General features: G+C 41.6%; 1 protein-coding gene across 3 annotated transcripts in view; it reads right to left on the bottom strand.

Annotated features, from left to right (window-relative positions):
* Positions 1-17,519, bottom strand: part of pacs2 (phosphofurin acidic cluster sorting protein 2) — a 77,184-nt gene that overhangs the window by 30,064 nt on the left and 29,601 nt on the right. For all 3 annotated transcript variants that reach the window (XM_028565306.1, XM_028565308.1, XM_028565307.1), the window contains exons 2-5: positions 4,971-5,058; positions 4,307-4,396; positions 2,898-3,023; positions 551-712 (exon numbers count right to left, since the gene is read on the bottom strand). In XM_028565306.1, the coding sequence (XP_028421107.1) occupies positions 551-712; positions 2,898-3,023; positions 4,307-4,396; positions 4,971-5,058 (466 nt within the window). The remainder of the gene's footprint in view (positions 1-550; positions 713-2,897; positions 3,024-4,306; positions 4,397-4,970; positions 5,059-17,519) is intronic.

The raw sequence follows: 17,519 nt of genomic DNA, 5'->3' as shown, positions 1-17,519 counted from the left end.
TGGGCATTCAAACAAACATTTTAAACATAAATAGAAATAAACAATAAATACAGAAACTAGGGCTGCACGATATCAGGAAAATATCTCACTGCGATTCTTTTGACTGATATTGCGATTGCAATACGATTCACGATATTGGAGGGAATGATCATTTTAGTATCATTATTCTCATTTTCAGTGAAAATTAATAACATTTAAATAATTAGAATGATTATAGTGTGATTTATGCGAGGATCTGTACCAAACAAAGTGTTTTACGTTAGTCTGTAGGATAGGATTTGTGGGCCGGGATGTCTCCGCAACACCACAATACTTCATTCAGAATGGTTCGACACATATTTTTCAATTCTTGATTGAAAAATATTGCAAATATTTTATAAACAAAAGTATACATACATAATTGCTGTTAAGCATAAGAAAAAAAGAGGCTGAATGGGTTGAGTGGAGAATGCAACAAATATATAGTAAGTGCAATGGGCAGATGTATAATCCAGGATGAAGATTATTGCGAAGTGTGGAGACTAGGGATGGGGGAGGGGGGGGGGTGTGCGGAGCATTTGATCTTCTGTCCTCCCTGCAGCGCTGCCTCCTCGTGGTCTATTGGCTGACTGGACAGGGAAAAGATCCAGATCTCGGCCACCTTGCCCAGCATGTCTTTCTGGTTGCTGCAGAGAGGCAGAACCTGGCCTCCCTCGGTCGGGTGCTGCATCACCTGGGAGCGGGGAGAGAAAGGAGAGCAGAGGCACAACATGAGAGAGATGGGGGGGGGGAATGTAGTGCGCAGGATATTTCACGTCCATGTAGTCCTTTTCCTCGATGTTGCACTTCCGGGATAGCTCCGGTGCCGCAGGAAATTCTACCGGATGCATGTCTTTTCAGCCGGATGTCCGTTTCCTTCTGCTTTGTTTGTGTTGGCATTTTATGAGGACTATGGTTAACTGCTCCTCAGATCTCTGCAGGGTAAACCCAGACAGCTAGCTAGACTATCTGTCAGACAGTTTTCTGTTGAACGACTAAAACAACGTTTGAACGTCCTTCCTGAGGCGGTTTTGCAGAGGCTCTGTGCTGGGCTTAGCCCCGCCCAAGATTGTGATTGGTTTAAAGAAATGCCAATAAACCAGAGCACGTTTTTCTCCCATCCAGGAATGCTGTGTGGACTAACCAGACCTTCCTCCGCTCCGCAGCGTGTGGTTCTAGCGAAGCGAGACTAACGTCCATGAGACTGAATGATCTGAGCTCGCCTCACGGATCTTTTGATTCTTAGTACCCCAAAATTGTCCATTACAAGAAATATACACGCATTGAGAGCCAAAATTGCTGTTGCAAATCTAAGGACCTTAATAATAATAATAATAATAATAATAATAATAACAACAACAACATTTATACAGCACCTTCAAAAACAGAGTTTGACAGACAAAGCAACGCAGAAGAGGTCAATAAAACAAGAAGGCAAAAGACAACATTGTAGTGAGAAGACAAAATAAGCATATAAATATAAAAATTTTTTTTAAAAAATGCAGAGATATCAAGTTCTCCACCTGTAGTCGTCAACTCTAAATACCATAATGCACTGCGGGCCCAGATATACTGTTTTAAATTTGAATTGAATGTGTACTGTAAAACAGATTTCCCGTCCTAAGTATTCAGGTTGAACTACTGTAACAAACATTACTGTGTTGGTATCCTCACGGTTTTAAAACCCTGTAATGCTTAGAATCTAATTTCATGAGCAGACAATCCTGAAAAAGTTGTAGATACATATCGCTGAGGGTAGTCGACTTGATTTCAAAGAATTGTTTGTATCTTAATTTCCTTTTTTGCTCTCTTTCTATTCCCTTATCTGCACAAACCCACACATTCACACCTGGGAGCTGCTCAGTTTACCCACCCAGCGTTTCCTGCTGTTTAAAACTGAGGCTCTACTAAAGCAGCGAAGTATTTGGCTCAACAGAACCTAATTATTTACTCGTGCCAATAAATTCTGGACATATTTTACACTCCAGAGATTAAAAAAACTCTCCTCTCCAACCAGATCACTTCAGGACAGCGCCGCCCCAAACCTGGACGAGTCTCTCAGTTCTGTTGCAGTCCGGTGAAACCAGTCGGCCTTTAGCTGTTTACACTGTACATATCTCGTGTTTTATGTCGTGTTAGAGCCTCTTCATATCCTTGACTTAAAAAAAAAACTGAGAACCATTTCTTATTCTTCTTCTTCTTCTTGTGGTAAAGTACAGTGTGTTTCTTTTTTTCCTCACAGGCGCCAAAATGTTTTCTTTTTCTTCCCTCAGCTGCTCAAATATGACCTTAATAAGCTCCACAGAGCCTTGTCAGCCATATGGGAACATCTTGGTGCAACTGCAGCATCTGCACTGGAAGACACTCATCTGAAGGAAGTATGTTATTCTTGGTTTTCTTAAAACACAAGAAACAGGTTGACAAAAACAGCCTCAAGACTACTTGTCTTTTTTTTTTTTTAACAGGGGAGTTTTCCTTATTTCTCTAAGGATAATTTGAACAAAATGAATTAGTACTGAGAAAAAGTGAAATTATCTGTAGTCTTTCAAAGATAAAAGTTGTATTTTTCCAACTAATTAAAGGGCGAAAGAGCTAGGATTTATCGTACAGGAGGCACTGCTAATCCCCAGGTGAAGATGAGGAGGACCAGGTCTAGTAAAGGTCAACCTGCAGCTCCAACATCCACCATTTTCTCATTATATTTCCACATCCTGTTAGAGCTGATGCACGCTTATGCTCCTGATGGCACTCCAAGACACGACAAAAAAAGTGCAATGGTGCAACCTTGTTTTCCCCTACAAAAAAAAAATGATTAACCATCATGAACTTTGACATAGATAACATGGATGCAGGTTTGTCGCAGCGACGTCGTACTGTACCTCGGCCATATCGATAGATCCCACTGCCAGAGTCTTGTAGCCCAAGATAGTCCGGTTCTTGTATCTCTTCCGCCTTTGCAGCAGGATCTGCAGCTTGTTTCCTTCTCGTTTTAAGAAGTGAGGGTACTGAAGGGTGAGAAAACCGGGAAGAGAGGAAAAATTACAAATGACTCACTTAGAATTTAACTGCTGCTATTCTATATTTTTCTTATTGTCGACAAATCCCATAAAAAAGACCAAAACCAGCAAAGATCCTTTTTAAGTATTGTCTGTGCATTGCATGATGAATCTTATTGCTCTGTGCCATAGAGCTCCACTGTCGCACAAAAACTATTACACAAAAAAACACCAGTGAGCCACACTGCTGCACCGGGTTACATGTTCCTTCACTAAGATCTACATGGGTACTGTAAATACTCACCAGAGCACCAAATCAGCTGAAACTAGTTCCCGAAAAAAAACGTGGCTTTAAAATGTAAGTATTTCTCTTATATATAGAATATGCATGACTTAATAAGGAGCAATTAAAACGGGTTATTACTTATAAAGATGTAAACACTCAAAAACTCTACTTCTAAAGGACTGTGTTTTTTTTTTTTTAAATATTGATTTGAAAATTAATGATGTGGCAACATAAGCAAACCCCCACGTCTGTCATAATGGGTTTTTTAAAGATTTTCTTGGCATTATAGGCCTTCATATGATAGGACAGCCTAGACATGAAAGGCGAGAGAGCGGGGGAATGACATGCAGCAAAGGGCCGCGGGTCGGAACCGAAGCCACGGCCTCCGCGGCGAGGACTTAGCCTCTGCACGTGGGCGTGCGCTCCACCAGGTGAGCTACCCAGGCGCCCTGTCCTAACGTTTTGATTTAAATGCAGCTAATAATGTGACCATTATCACCTTTTTCAAATTGAGCCACACCCACAGAAATCTCTCACGTGACATAACCAAAGCTGCTGTGAGAAGATGATTGGGAAAATAGGTATTTAATAAAACTACAGTCCTCTGCTGTTTTGGGAAATTACTAAAACCTTTTTTATTTGTGATTGTTGTTAAAGTTGTACATCTTCAGTAGGAACGGGGGAAGCTGGAGAAGTCGTAAAAGCAGAAGATTTGTTGGCAATAACAAAAATACTGAATATTGCCAGCCTTATCTTTTAACACTGTGTATTTCAGCAATATACAAAAGAGGGCTTCATATCTCATTGATAGCTAATGCATATTTACACAGTCGCCATAGTAACCGGTTTAATAAAAACTCATCCCACACATACTTAAATCTGTAACATCTCACAAAACAGCAAATAAAGACCTACAAAATATTCATAAATAGTGTATTTGGCGCCCTACGATGTTTAGTTTGAGCCAAACAGCAGCATGGAGACTTCCTTTTATTTATTTTTTTACCTGCAGTGAGAAGGTGAGAGCCAGATCAGTCTCCACAGACCCACTGGGTGGCAGCACTATCTCATGGGACCTCAAAACCCGTTTGGAGCCCTGTGGAAAAACATCAAAAGAAGGGTGGTGTTAAATTTAGTGGGAACTCTTCCCTATGAGGTAATCTGTGTCTCTGTTATTCCCTCTGCAGCAGGGGTGCAATGCAAGTAGAATTAATTCACCAGGATTCAACACATTTTAAAACCCGTGAGAACATCAAATCCTACAGTTTTACAAAGCAAGCTAATCTATTTTACTGTACATGTTTGATGCATTTGACCTATTTTCTGCTCAGCAACTGGTCACAGCTGCATGAGAACATATCTTTAGCAAAACAATAGACCCCAATATGACGTTCAGTATACTGGATCAAATCTCAAACAAGTCTCTTACAACTCGTTTGAAGGTGGAAAAAACAAAAAGAACAGTAAAAACATGGATTTAAAATGATCAGCAGTAAAAAAAAAAAAAAAAAAAAAAAAAACATTATGGCCCTTCTTCTGCCCTTCATCAGGGTGAGATATACAGCACGGGTGGACATATTAGATATTATTCATATATATCCATCTTATCGGTTTGTGTGTAGCAGGTTTGTACACGCCCGCTCAATTGTGTCCGTTTCTGTACAACATACCTGGATTTTAACCGCTATGACCACAGAGATCAGCTCTTTATCAAGTTCCCTCATCACTATCAGCTTCTTCAGAGTCAGACTGCATAATCTGGAGAGAAGGAGAGAGAGTTTAGTTTTGCAGCTTTTTAATATGCAAAAACTGATGAGTCATTCACACACACAAAAACAGACTGTATTCATTACACTGTTTACAACTGAAAACATTGCATGTCATCATCAATCAACAGGTTTAATGACTCTGGGCTGGCATGATCATTTCACAGCATACAGCAGGTGTTAATGTGATGCTCTTATGCTGAGCAGGCAGCGGTCAGTGTTTTACCAGATCAGACCATCACATTAGCTCGGCTGATATTACAGCTTATCACAGATTTATTGACATCTGTGTATACGTGTAGGCTCACAAGTAATGCAAAATGGCAGGACAGACATGCCAAAAGTATGTTTGAGGGAATTCAAATGTTATATACTGTAGTTTGTCCACCAGAGAGCATACTGCCACGTTAATTTCTCTAGATGTAAAATGTCCTTCTCAGTTGCTAAATCTGCACACAAACAGAAATTACAACTTGTTTCTTCTTTCGGTTTGTGTAAGAAAGGAGACAAAAGGAGATATCATGCATTTATTTGGTGCATTTAAAAAAAAAAAAGGTAATAGTGGGTGGATCTTTGTACAGAGCCAGGCAACGTATTTCCCCCTGCTTCCAGTCTTTATATGCTACGCTAAGCTAATCGTGTCCTGGCCCTAGCTTCCTATTTAAAAGACAGTTAAAAAAAAATAAAAAAGGTTTTCTCAACAAAAGACTTAACTGGTCACCGGAGCGACGGAGGAAGAATTGGCTACAGATCACAGAAACATTTCAAAATTCCTGCACTTGTTCGACTAACTTAATGTGAACCGAGGGTGTCGCGGCAGGCTGAGCTAAATCCCCTTTTACCACCACTTTGTCTGAGTGGTCCAGTAGACAGGCCTCCTGCGAGCAGAGCAGGATACAGACACTGGAGCAGGATGGTGGCATCGTGGTGCTGGGGGCTTAGCAAGCCTGTCACGATTCTTTTTGAGACACTTCCTCAAAAGAAGAAAGTGAAAAAGAAAGTTTTTGTTTTTTTTTTTTTTTTTTTTTTTTTTTTTTAAAAGGAGGCTTTTCTTTTGAGCCACTCTTTGGTTCCTTTGACTGAATCATTCAGTAGAGCGGCTCTGAACGGGCTCAAAATCTGAAGGCTTATTTTCTCCAGCCACTTACTGCAAAAAAAAAAAAAAAAAAAAAAAAAAAAAAAACACAACGTGGAATGACATCACTCCTAAATTATTCTGGGGTAAAACATTGAATGTTGTTCAGCAGCGGGAAAGGCTATTCAACAACAGCAAAAGGTCCAAGGCACTTTCTTGCAAAAAGTTTTAAAAAATGCCTTTATTTACATAAGCTATTTCATGTTGAAATTGTTAGTACATTAAAAATAGAGCTGGGTAGCAACCAGCTGCACATTAATGTACTAACAATTTCACTATGAAATAGCAATCTTAAAGGCGTTTTAACTTTTTTTGCAAGAAGAGTGCCTTGGACTTTTCTTCTTTTTTTGAACTTTGGGTGTTCCCTTCCAAAGAACACCTTCATGATTTGATTTTTCTTTTTTTAAGCAAAGGTTTATTGTCACACAGAGTAAAACATGTGGGTCAAAACTGTGGGACAATGTGTGACCGGGGAGAGAGTGAAAGGTGCTCAGCGCTGAGTGGAGGGAGGCAACAGTAATACACCGATATCCACTGTCATTTAAGGACTGAAGAGTTGACTTTGGATGGAATTTAACTCCTCTCCAATTCTCCTACTTTGAGAACTGGAGGCAAAACACTGACGAGAAAAAGGTGAGGCACCAAACAAAAGAAAATCAGCGGGGCTAACAAGTCAAGGGCTTTCAAAACCACACAGTGTGCCGAGTGACATAACGCTGCGTCTCCGCGGCAGAGGGGCATCGATCAGCGTCGTGAGAAAGGAAAACATCGGGACGTAGAGAGAAGAAGCGATGACAATGGCAGGTTTGAAGAAAAGCCCAGCAGGCTGAATGAAGACCTTTCTCTTCTTCAGCTGAGCTCAAGAAATCTCAAGCACAATGGACACAAGCCAATGAAGGCTTGCATTGTCTTCAGTTCTCACACAGACAATACGCAGCATTCTTGTCCTCCCGTTTTGTATTCTACCCTGTTCCCGTTGGTCCCAAGCCCACAACACCATCTATTTCAGTTATGCTAGGTGACTGGATGTTGGTTTGCATAGGCCGGCCAATTGATATCTGCCACGCAGAATGCTCGGCTAAAAAGTCACATTTTATCCCACACGATGGCTTTATAATTTAAGTACTGCGTGCTCGAACAGCTCATCTGTCCAAAAGGAACAGCACTGAAATGATACGTCCAATGAAACAGCACTTCATTTGTAAGAGGATCTGTACTGACCCATTTTGCTTTGGTTGGTGTCACACAATTTTGAGATGAGTGCAACTTAAAGTGGTATTATTTAAAAGTATTTATTTATTATATTTATAGTGATACGCAATAGCAAAAAGTGACGCTTCAAACACAGGGTCCGTGGAATAGTGTCTGAAACCGGCATTTTAACTGGGGAATCAGCGGGGGTATGTCTGCGTGAACATTTTTAGAACTTTTTGAAATAGTAAATACAACAATCACCACCACCTTACACAGCAATTGACTGTGAAAATACACAAGGGGTTGAACTTACTGTATCTCTCAAGCTCTCTTTTTTCATCATTAACACAGATGAAAGGAGATTCTCTTAAAGTATACACACTTGGTGTGTGTGTGTGTATATATATATACACACACACACACACACACACACACACACACACACACACACACATACACTTCTGCCGTTGGATGTGTCCAGACAACACTTATTTGTTTTGTAAGCCCATTCACACACACTTTCCTGAGTCAAATGCAAATTGAGGCAGGCCATATCTCCAGTCCAGAGGGTGGTGTCATAGCAGTTTGGAAGCGGCTAAAAATCTCAGCAGAAGAATATAAAAATCCTAGTATCTATCCATCAACTACCACAAACACACTGATGGATGGGTTACGTCAAGAGGCATAGGCACTCGCTTTCACTGGTTTTCAGTGGTTGTGCTGAGCAGGGATGATATACACACCAGGACTGTTACGCCTTCTTTATGACTGCAAGTCCTGACATCGCTGGAATCACTCCACTTTCCTTAAACCTTCTGACATAGTTACACTAGGTAGAACTAAAGAGTACTTATAGGCGTTGATAGAAGCGTATTTACACCTTTTCAGCAGCTGGCTAGAATGGGTCTAGCTCTACTGAACCTGGCTCTAATGAAGCAGCGATGGAGTACTCGAGTCCTGGACTCGGTGTTACGGGTGAGGGAAGTAGAGGACCCAAAATGCAGAGAGAGCAGGCAGGCAGGCAGGCAGGCAAACGTTGAAGTGGAGGATTTAATAAAAACAAAAAGCGGCAGTACAAAGACTGGAAAACTCACAAAAAATAAACTGATGGGAAAAACATAGGCAGGAGCAAACTGACGCAAACACAAGGCACAGGGAGGAAACACAAGGGCATGGCTACAAAACGATCGGACACAAGACAAGGGGAACACAGAGGCTAAATACATGAGGTGATGGGTAAATCAGAAACAGGTGAGACAACAGGTGAAGCACATCAGGGCGGGGCAGGACAATCAACAAAGGCGGGAAACAGAAAGCAAAGCTAGGCATGACAAGACAGAAGATCAGACTATCAAAATAAAACAGGAGGCAGGACAAACAGACAAAACATGACGTAACCTAAATACAGACACTTGACACAACACTAGACAACACCAGGGATAACAGAGACGACAGGAACACAATGCAGAATAACAAAAAACGGGAAACAAACACACAAAATACAACACGGTCAAAACAGGGTAACAGAAATATATAAAACAGGATAAATACATAGAAGGGAAAAAATATACAAACAGGCAACAGAAATGTCCATAACCACAACACTCGGACTCCAGTCCGACTCGAGTTGCTATTCTCTGGACTTGTGACTCGACACGGAGTCACGCGCTGATGACTTGGACTCGAGGATTTATGAAATCGGACTTGAGCATTCATGAAATGAATGAATGGACTCGGAATTTGGATGAAGTTTCTGGCTACTTTTTAAATGTGTGATAGGCAGTGATGGAGTGATGGAGTACGACTGGAGTCGCCATTCTCTGGACTCGTGACTTGGACTAGAAAAACAGACTTAACTACAACAGCACTGGTTGATGCAGTTGAGGAGTTATCAGCTTCAGCAGTTAAGTGTAGCCCGGCCGTCCTCTCTGTTCCTACTTTGATCCACAGAATGATATATCAGAGCAACACAGCCAAGTGCAGAGGTTTTACTCAACAGCTGCTGCCTTCATCACTCTGAGCTGAAGTCGAGGACACACTCCCCGCCACCAGTTAATGCATTCGTGCCCTGAGCTTCTGTCTGTGCGTTTACGGACACACATTCAACACACAGCAGAGCACACTGCTGCCGTTTTGGCGCTGCAGCAAAGCAACCTGTTCCCTGTTCCGTCCCATCGCTTGCAGCCCCAGAGGGACTCTGGTCTGTTGAAACGCACAGATGCTCTGGCATAGGCCGGGGGGGGACCAGCAGGCTTCAGTATGGTGCCCGATAGCACAGTCGCAATCACTTCATCTGCCAAGAACAACAAACCAACAGGAATGTGTTTTGGTGTCACTGATGCAGAGACGCAACAGCACCGTACTGAGTGTTTGCGAGTGTAAACACACAGTAGAGGGACAACAGGATGTAAGTCCTGCTACACTTAACAATAATCTTTCCTCTGTGAGGCTGACAGGATGTTCACTGTAACAAAAAATGTAAATAGATTAAAGCTGTGCATAATGCAGTAAGAGTCACTGCTACTTTACTACTGCTCCTACTGCCGTTGCTTCCTTAATAATACTATTTATATTTACTCCAGTTCTGGAAATAAGTACAATTTTGAGGTACCCAATTATAATTTTGTGCATCTTTATAGATCTATTCCTCTCCACTGAGGTAAATATTGTACTTTCTACTCCACAATAATGTATCCAATGCCTGGAGAAATGCCACTAACACTACTTTCAGTGGCAGAATGTCACTCCTTAAAAACTAGTACTTGAAGAACAGTAAGTACTTAAAGTACTTGAGTATTTTAATTTTATGTTACTTTATACTTGCAATACACTACATTTTGGAGGCAAAAATGATACTTTTTACTCCACTACATGTATTTGACAGCTTTAGTTACTAGTTACTTTGCAAATTCACATTCTTAATACACATTTAAAATCAAATAATACATTACAATGTGTTTCTATGGATTAAGCTACACAGCAGAATATAAAGTTATTAAAAATTAGCCCACCTTTACCACCTGCAACATTAAAGTGACATTTTCTTTTCCTCTATGTTTTTACTCTGTGTTTTTTATTGTGATATGGATCCCCCTGGGTCTGAAATAAAGAATTATATAAAAGGACAATTCAACGTTCATGTTTACATGCGGGCACCATCTTGGAAAACAGTCATGACCAGTCGAACGCTGTGTTGGAGATAGGTTACTGGTTACTGGTTGCACGGCGTTCGTCTGCTCGTGACTGTTTTCCAAGATGGCGCCCGCATGTAAACATGAACGCTACTGTCTTTATAATCTACCTTTTTAATAAACTGTCTGTACACTTACAAAGTTCTCAATGCTTCAGTTTACATGTAGGGACTCTCATTATGCTACCGTGGAAGTGTGGTGCTATTTTGAGCCTTGTTAGTGGTATAGGAATAGCGATTTACCATCCGCCCCGAAAGGTAGCGTTAGCAGCTAATCACCGGTTCGCGCTAGCTTGTTTTAAGCGAGAGACAAATTCAATTAGCATGAACACATATCCTAGAGAACGGTTGACTCGGATACATGTGTTATTAACCCCTAGGTTCATTTTGCGCCAGAATTGTCCTTTAATGCATCAATAATTATAATCCAATGCTCACGATGACAATGTCAACATGCTAATGTAATATTTACGTTAATATTTATGTTCTTAGTTTAGCGTATCAGCATTGTAGACTTTACTCGGAAAACCACATTTGTCGACCTGATGATGGCGCTAGACAAAAGGTCAAACGATCATTAAAGTGAAGAAGATTCATCCTCTGAGTACCATGGATATCTGTACAAAGTTGTATGACAATACAGCCAATAGTCGTTGAGATATTTCAATCTGAACTGACATAACCGCCACTGTTTAGCATTGCTAAAGGTTTTTGCATTTAATATGTTGTGTACATTGGTTATAGAAAGAAAAGATTGGGAGGGAAATAAGGGCATTAGATGGTGAACAGCTGCTTTGACAATGTAAAATGACAACTGATTGCATCTCTGGATCTCCACCTCCTGACTTGTAACATGCCAGAAGAGTTGGCTGAAAGAAGAGCCAAGATCAGTAAGAGGAGACGGTACAAGCTTGGGTTAAGAGAGGACACCCTACACCTGACCCTAACTCATGAGCATTGCCAGTCATTCACGTGCTTGTCTCTTGACATGCTGACACTGGAGGAACACAGATACTAACAGTAGATTTCAAGACAGACAAGACCTCGGACTATTGGACTTAATGGCAGGAAAGCTGTTCTTTTTCTGGCTTGCACGAAAAGGATAGAAAAATGTGTTTTGGACTTTATTCATTGACACAAACAGTCTTGCATTGCCAGACCTTCCTCCACAGCGCTGCGAAGGAGGGTCTGGTAGTTTTGGGAAGGAACTTGTTTTGGTGGTTGGTTCAAAGGTTGTTTTAGTCATTCAACAGAAAACTCAGATTGGACAGATAGTCTAGCTAGCTGTCTGGATTTACCCTGCAGAGATCTGAGGAGCAGTTAACCATAGTCCTCAGAAATCCACCAGAGTTTAGAACGCCAACACAAAGGAAGCGGAAGGTAACGGACATCCAGCTGAAATGAAAGACATCCAGTGGAATTTCCAGCGGCACTTGAACAATCCCGGAAGTGGAACGTCGTGGATATAGACATCTTGACATTTATGTACTATAAACGTAAAACATTGTTGACTGTTAAAATATTTTGAATTTGAATATCTATCTAATATCCAATTTTTCCAAAGTCAAATCGGTTTTCATAAGGGATAGTTGTCAAGAGAGCGGCATGAGAACAGTCAGAAAGGTGAGCGCAGATGTTGACTGTGTGAAGGTTGAATAACAGAAATATCTGAGGTTCAGTTTCAACTCCTGGATTTGATCCTTCTGAGAGTCGGGGCAACCGTGGACTGTGAGCCCCGCTGCACCGAGCAGCAAGTTGCATGGATAATGACATTTCCATACTTCACACACTGCTACTTCCTGCCCCCGGATCTCACCAACACACAGAGGCACTTAAAAATAGATGCTTGGACACGACGTAAGAATTGAGTTAATAGCGTATCAGATATCATGAGAGGAGCCATCGTAGGGCTTCCATTTGATTCCTCGACCGGACGATGGGTATTCCAGGAAATTTGAGCTAAAAGCTGATTAAAAAAGAAAAAAAGAATGATCATTTAGCTAAAAAAAAGAAAAATTAATCTGCTTTTCTGTATTCTGGCAAACTGATAGTCCTGTACATGATTTTATCCAGCAGCAGCAATACAGTGTATTGTGTACTGTATGATTGAGAGTGAGGCTTAGCAACCAAAGAGTAAAGGATAAACTGGAGGATTTATAATTTCATATTTCTGCATTATTTGTGATTGAATGTCACAGCCGAGCTGTGTTATTTAAAGTTACAGCCCCATCTCTCTACTGCTGTGCACTGTGATAGGATTTAGAGCTGTTTCAGTTCTGTATAGTGAAACTGCAATTCAGTGATAAATAAAGCATTCGGTATCATAATAAGAGATTGGACATGTCACGCTTTTTTTAAACTTTCAATCTCTGAAAGAAAATCCAATTTCTAAATCCGCCAAATTGAAAATTGGATTCAGGCCTACTCTGCGATGTCCAACAACACTTCAGCGCTGAGCAAAAGAAGAAAATCATTTCAGAGCACAGCAGTTGTGACTCCCCTGACCTCCAGCACTCCCACTTCTTTCCCAAACCTCAGGCTGGCTGAGCTGGCACGCCAGACTGCCTCAAATCTTAGTGAAGCACCTTTTTTCTGCAACTTCACGGTTATTATTCTGTCCTAAACTTGACATCTGATCTGGACTTGTTCACTAGTGTGTAAAAGCCAAAAAAGATTTGTCAGGGTTTCCTGAGAGTCTGAACTTATCAATTTGTGTCCACCGTTTGCGCCGTATGGCTTCAATTGTTCAGGTTTTGGCAGATTTAAGAATTATTGCAGCTCTCGCTGAAGGCGGGCAGCCTTGGGACATTACAGTATGTTTTGCTTTCCCAATATCCCCGGTATGCTCAGCGGTCTGGTCACTGTGGAGGAAAAGCCACACAAGTCAGCACTCGCTGCTCTTTCCTAGATTACGCATAGCATACTGGCATGGCTTCGGTCCATGTTTGGAATTGTTTTCCTGCTAAAAAAAATGAATTATTTCACCCACAGCTGTAAGCCAGAAGGAATGACTTGTCTCTGCAGAACATAGTTGTACTTCTAGATGTTCAATGTTAAGTTGAGTCGGTCAGAGAAACAGGCCAAATATCCCCACCCGCAGTTGTTATACACTGATGCATTATCCTTTATCATCAATCAATGACAGATTCAAAAGACTCCTTCCAGTGTAAAATGCTCAGATTTTGGTGCAATTTGCTCCAATTTGTCCATGCTAACTTTAGCATGCTACAATGCTAAACGACACACTTATGCTGCTAAATGCAAGGCTACTCCATGAATACACGTTAACATGCTGACCTGCTAAAAATCACATGCTCAACAGCAAAATATTGATATGCTAATGCTAGCATGTTAGCAGCGGGTTTAAAAGCTATACATTAGCGTTCAGCTGAGGCTCACAAAATGCAGTTTAGACTGAAAGTTTGTCAAGAAATAGTTATGCCACATAACTCCTCCTAAAACCCCAAACTGACACATTTCGGTTTAAACAAAGAGCCGTGTTAATTAGCGAGCTTTGAAGTCAGGTCACGATACGATATTATTGCGATTTTAAACATGCAATATATTGCAATGTATTACCTTTTTTCCAACTTCAAATTATGTCCCCAAAGGAAAACTTTGTCAACATCTGTTTTATCTAAAAAAACATTTCTGTTTGTTCATCTCACTTCAATTTTACTGCTGCAAAATGGGTTTGTCAAGCAGACAAACTGACCAACGACAATAACAACAATTTGTGTAATATAAGATCGATACTTGTGTATCGCAATAAATATATCATAAATATCCCAATACTGTGCTGTAGCGATTTTTTTTCCCACCCCTACTTTAAAAAAAAGGTGCTGATAGGTGGCTTTTAGAATTTTGGTTAATTTGGTTTGGCTTTAAACTAAGCTAGGCTACTGCTTCATGGCTCAAACTCCATACTTAACAGACATACAGATGGATATCAAACTTCTTTTCTAACTTTACAAGTGTATTTCTTAAAATGTCTACTTCTTTAGGAAGAGCGAACTTCTATCTATTTTTACCCCAACATTCTTGTTTTATGGTGTTTTAACGGCTTAATACTTTTACTTTTGTTTCAATCAGTTCATGGATTCACAGCATGCAGTGACCTCTGGGTCACTTTAATGTTTCCTCACTTGAGCGCTCCAGGCCGGCTGAGTCCAGCTCAAACCAAGAAGAGCAGAAGGATCCGATTACCTCTAATATTTGAAACACAAGACTGGCAGTAAATCGACAGATGCTGCACATACAGTCCCACAAACATATATGAACACGAACACCCACACACAAAACAGATGGGAAAAAAGGGCTTTGGGATTTCTTAATGTGACGCAAACAAATGAATGTGTCCAAACTGACCACTGACGGTCTGGACAGCCTGTGATAATGTTGTTTAATTCAGACATATTGGTAGCTGCTCACACTCTGCATGGATTTCCAGGGTTGCCATGGAAATATTTTCTCCTTCTTTGATGCAGGTTAACCATCACTTATGTATAAAGTAGAGTGCAGTCAGACAGTGTGAGTGTGTGTGAGCGTGAGTGTGGGTGAATCTGAGTGCTCATCTCTTTACAGGCTGGAATGCATTATGAGCCGATCCGATGAAGGTTAAATTGATACACTTCTTCTGTTCTGACTTTTCCATGAGGGCACCACCGTCAGGAGAGCTGAAGCATCAAGGGACCATGTCAAACGAGCAATGCATTTTGCTACCACACGTATCGGTTTAATGTCACTTTTCCTATTACAGTTTCTCACCGTTTGTCAACAGTTGTCGAATCTGAGCAACAAATCCACATGAATTGCCAAAGTCATTTAGAAATAAACCTATTTGGAAACTTTATTTATTTTTATTTATAATTTTATTCTGCCTGTCTTTACAAAGGGGTCACTACTTCCACAAGCTTTCTGACTACAAAGAAACTAGTCTTGCATTGCCGGACCTATCTCCACAGTGCTGTGGAGTAAGGTCTGGCTACACCAGATATACATTCTGCGATAGGAGGGAAAAAAAGCTTGTTCGCATTTCTTTAAACCAATCTCCCGGGATTGCTCCAGTGCTGCGGGAAATTCCGCCGGATGCATGTCTTTTCGCCGATTGCCCATTTCCTATACCGTTTTCTCTGTGTTGGAATTTTAAACTCTGGTGGATTTCTGAGGACTATGGTTAACTGCTCCTCAGATCTCTGCAGGGTAAATCAAGACAGCTAGCTAGACTATCTGTCCAATCTGAGTTTACTCTTGCACAACTAAAACAACTTTTGAACGTAGCGCCACCCATGACGATTGTGATTAGTTTAAAGAAACGCCAATAAACCAGAGCACGTTTTTTTCTCCCATCCCGGAATGCTGTGTGGACTAGCCAGACCTTCCTCTGCAGCGCTGAGGAGTCTGGCAAAGCGAGATTAGTTGACAGGTTAACTCATGATTTGGTCTATTTCAGTGATGATGACATCATTGCTGTATGGTCGCTATAGTTACCTGCATAAGGATGGTTCAAGAGTTCTAAACCAGTGGGCATGGAATATTAGAATGTGGGTAACCATAGCAACAATACTGCTGCCATTCATTAAAATAATGTTTACTGTTGATCAGATCTTTTATTATTCATAGCTATGGCATAACTGGAAAATAAGTCAAGTATTACTGTTTGTGAGTTTAGTTTTTGCATGTATACATGTGTTTGTGATTGAGGGCTAATGTAAGTGATTTATCAGTATATGTACAGCGTCTATAAAGACTTAACAAATGTCTATATGAAAAATCTGTTGTGTGTGTCCATTCTTCATTCCGACATTTGAAAATCATCAAAATCATCATCCTGACTCTGCCTGGATCCCCCTCTCATGCAGCTCACATGTTTTCCAGTCTCATTAATGTGTGAGCTGAAGTGACCTTAATTCTCTGGAAAACCAACATCCCCTCTGTCTATCTTTCTTTCAGTTTGGCAATCCTTCCCTTTCTCTCTCTCTCTCTGTCGGATTCAAACCATCTCTCACTTTGGGACTCACTGAGAATAAACGTGAAAACAAGCCTTCAGAGACACTTTGAAAACAACTCCTCAGCTGAAGAAAGTTGAGAGTATTTTGAGAGATGCCATTTTTCGACAGACTAAGAGGATCCTTGGAGCGGCTATGCAGGGAGACAGATTATTTCCCCTGTCAGAACACAGATCCTTCATCCGGCAGTGAACAAAGTATGTCACATAGGAAAACTGGTATAGGTACCCATAGAGGCCTTGGGAAACCAAAAAGGAGAAAGTCTCACTTTCTCAATAGCACATAAACTCTCTATGGAGAGATGTTTGCTGCAAAAAGGAATTGAAAGGTACTGTAAACCATGGGCCCACCACCTGTGGGAGGAACCGTTGGGGTCGGGTGCGATGCCACATGGGTGGCAGTGAAGGTCAGGGGCCTCGACGGACCAGACCCGGGCGGCAGACGCTGGCTCTGGGGACGTGGAACGTCACCTCGCTGTGGGGGAAGGAGCCGGAACTGGTGCGGGAGGTGGAGCGCTACCGGTTAGATCTGGTGGGGCTTACCTCTACGCACAGTCTCGGTTCTGGAACCATACTCCTGGATAGGGGTTGGACTCTTTTCTTCTCCGGAGTTGCCCAGGGTGTGAGGCGCCGGGCGGGTGTGGGGATACTCACAAGCCCCCGGCTGAGCGCCGTTGTGTTGGAGTTTACCCCGGTGGGCGAGAGGGTCGCCTCCCCGCGCCTGCGGGTTGTGGGGGAAAACTCTGACTGTTGTTTGTGCATATGCACCAAACAGGAGTTCGGAGTATTCAGCCTTCTTGGAGGCCTTGACTGGAGTCCTGCATGGGGCTCCACTGGGGACTCCATTGTTCTGCTGGGGGGACTTCAACGCACACGGGCAATGATGGAGACACCTGGAGGGCGTGATTGGGAGGAACGGCCTCCTGA

The sequence above is a fragment of the Perca flavescens genome, chromosome 20, assembly GCF_004354835.1.
Source record: "Perca flavescens isolate YP-PL-M2 chromosome 20, PFLA_1.0, whole genome shotgun sequence".
Lineage (NCBI taxonomy): Eukaryota > Metazoa > Chordata > Actinopteri > Perciformes > Percidae > Perca > Perca flavescens.
This window is presented reverse-complemented; position numbering and strand designations above follow the sequence as displayed.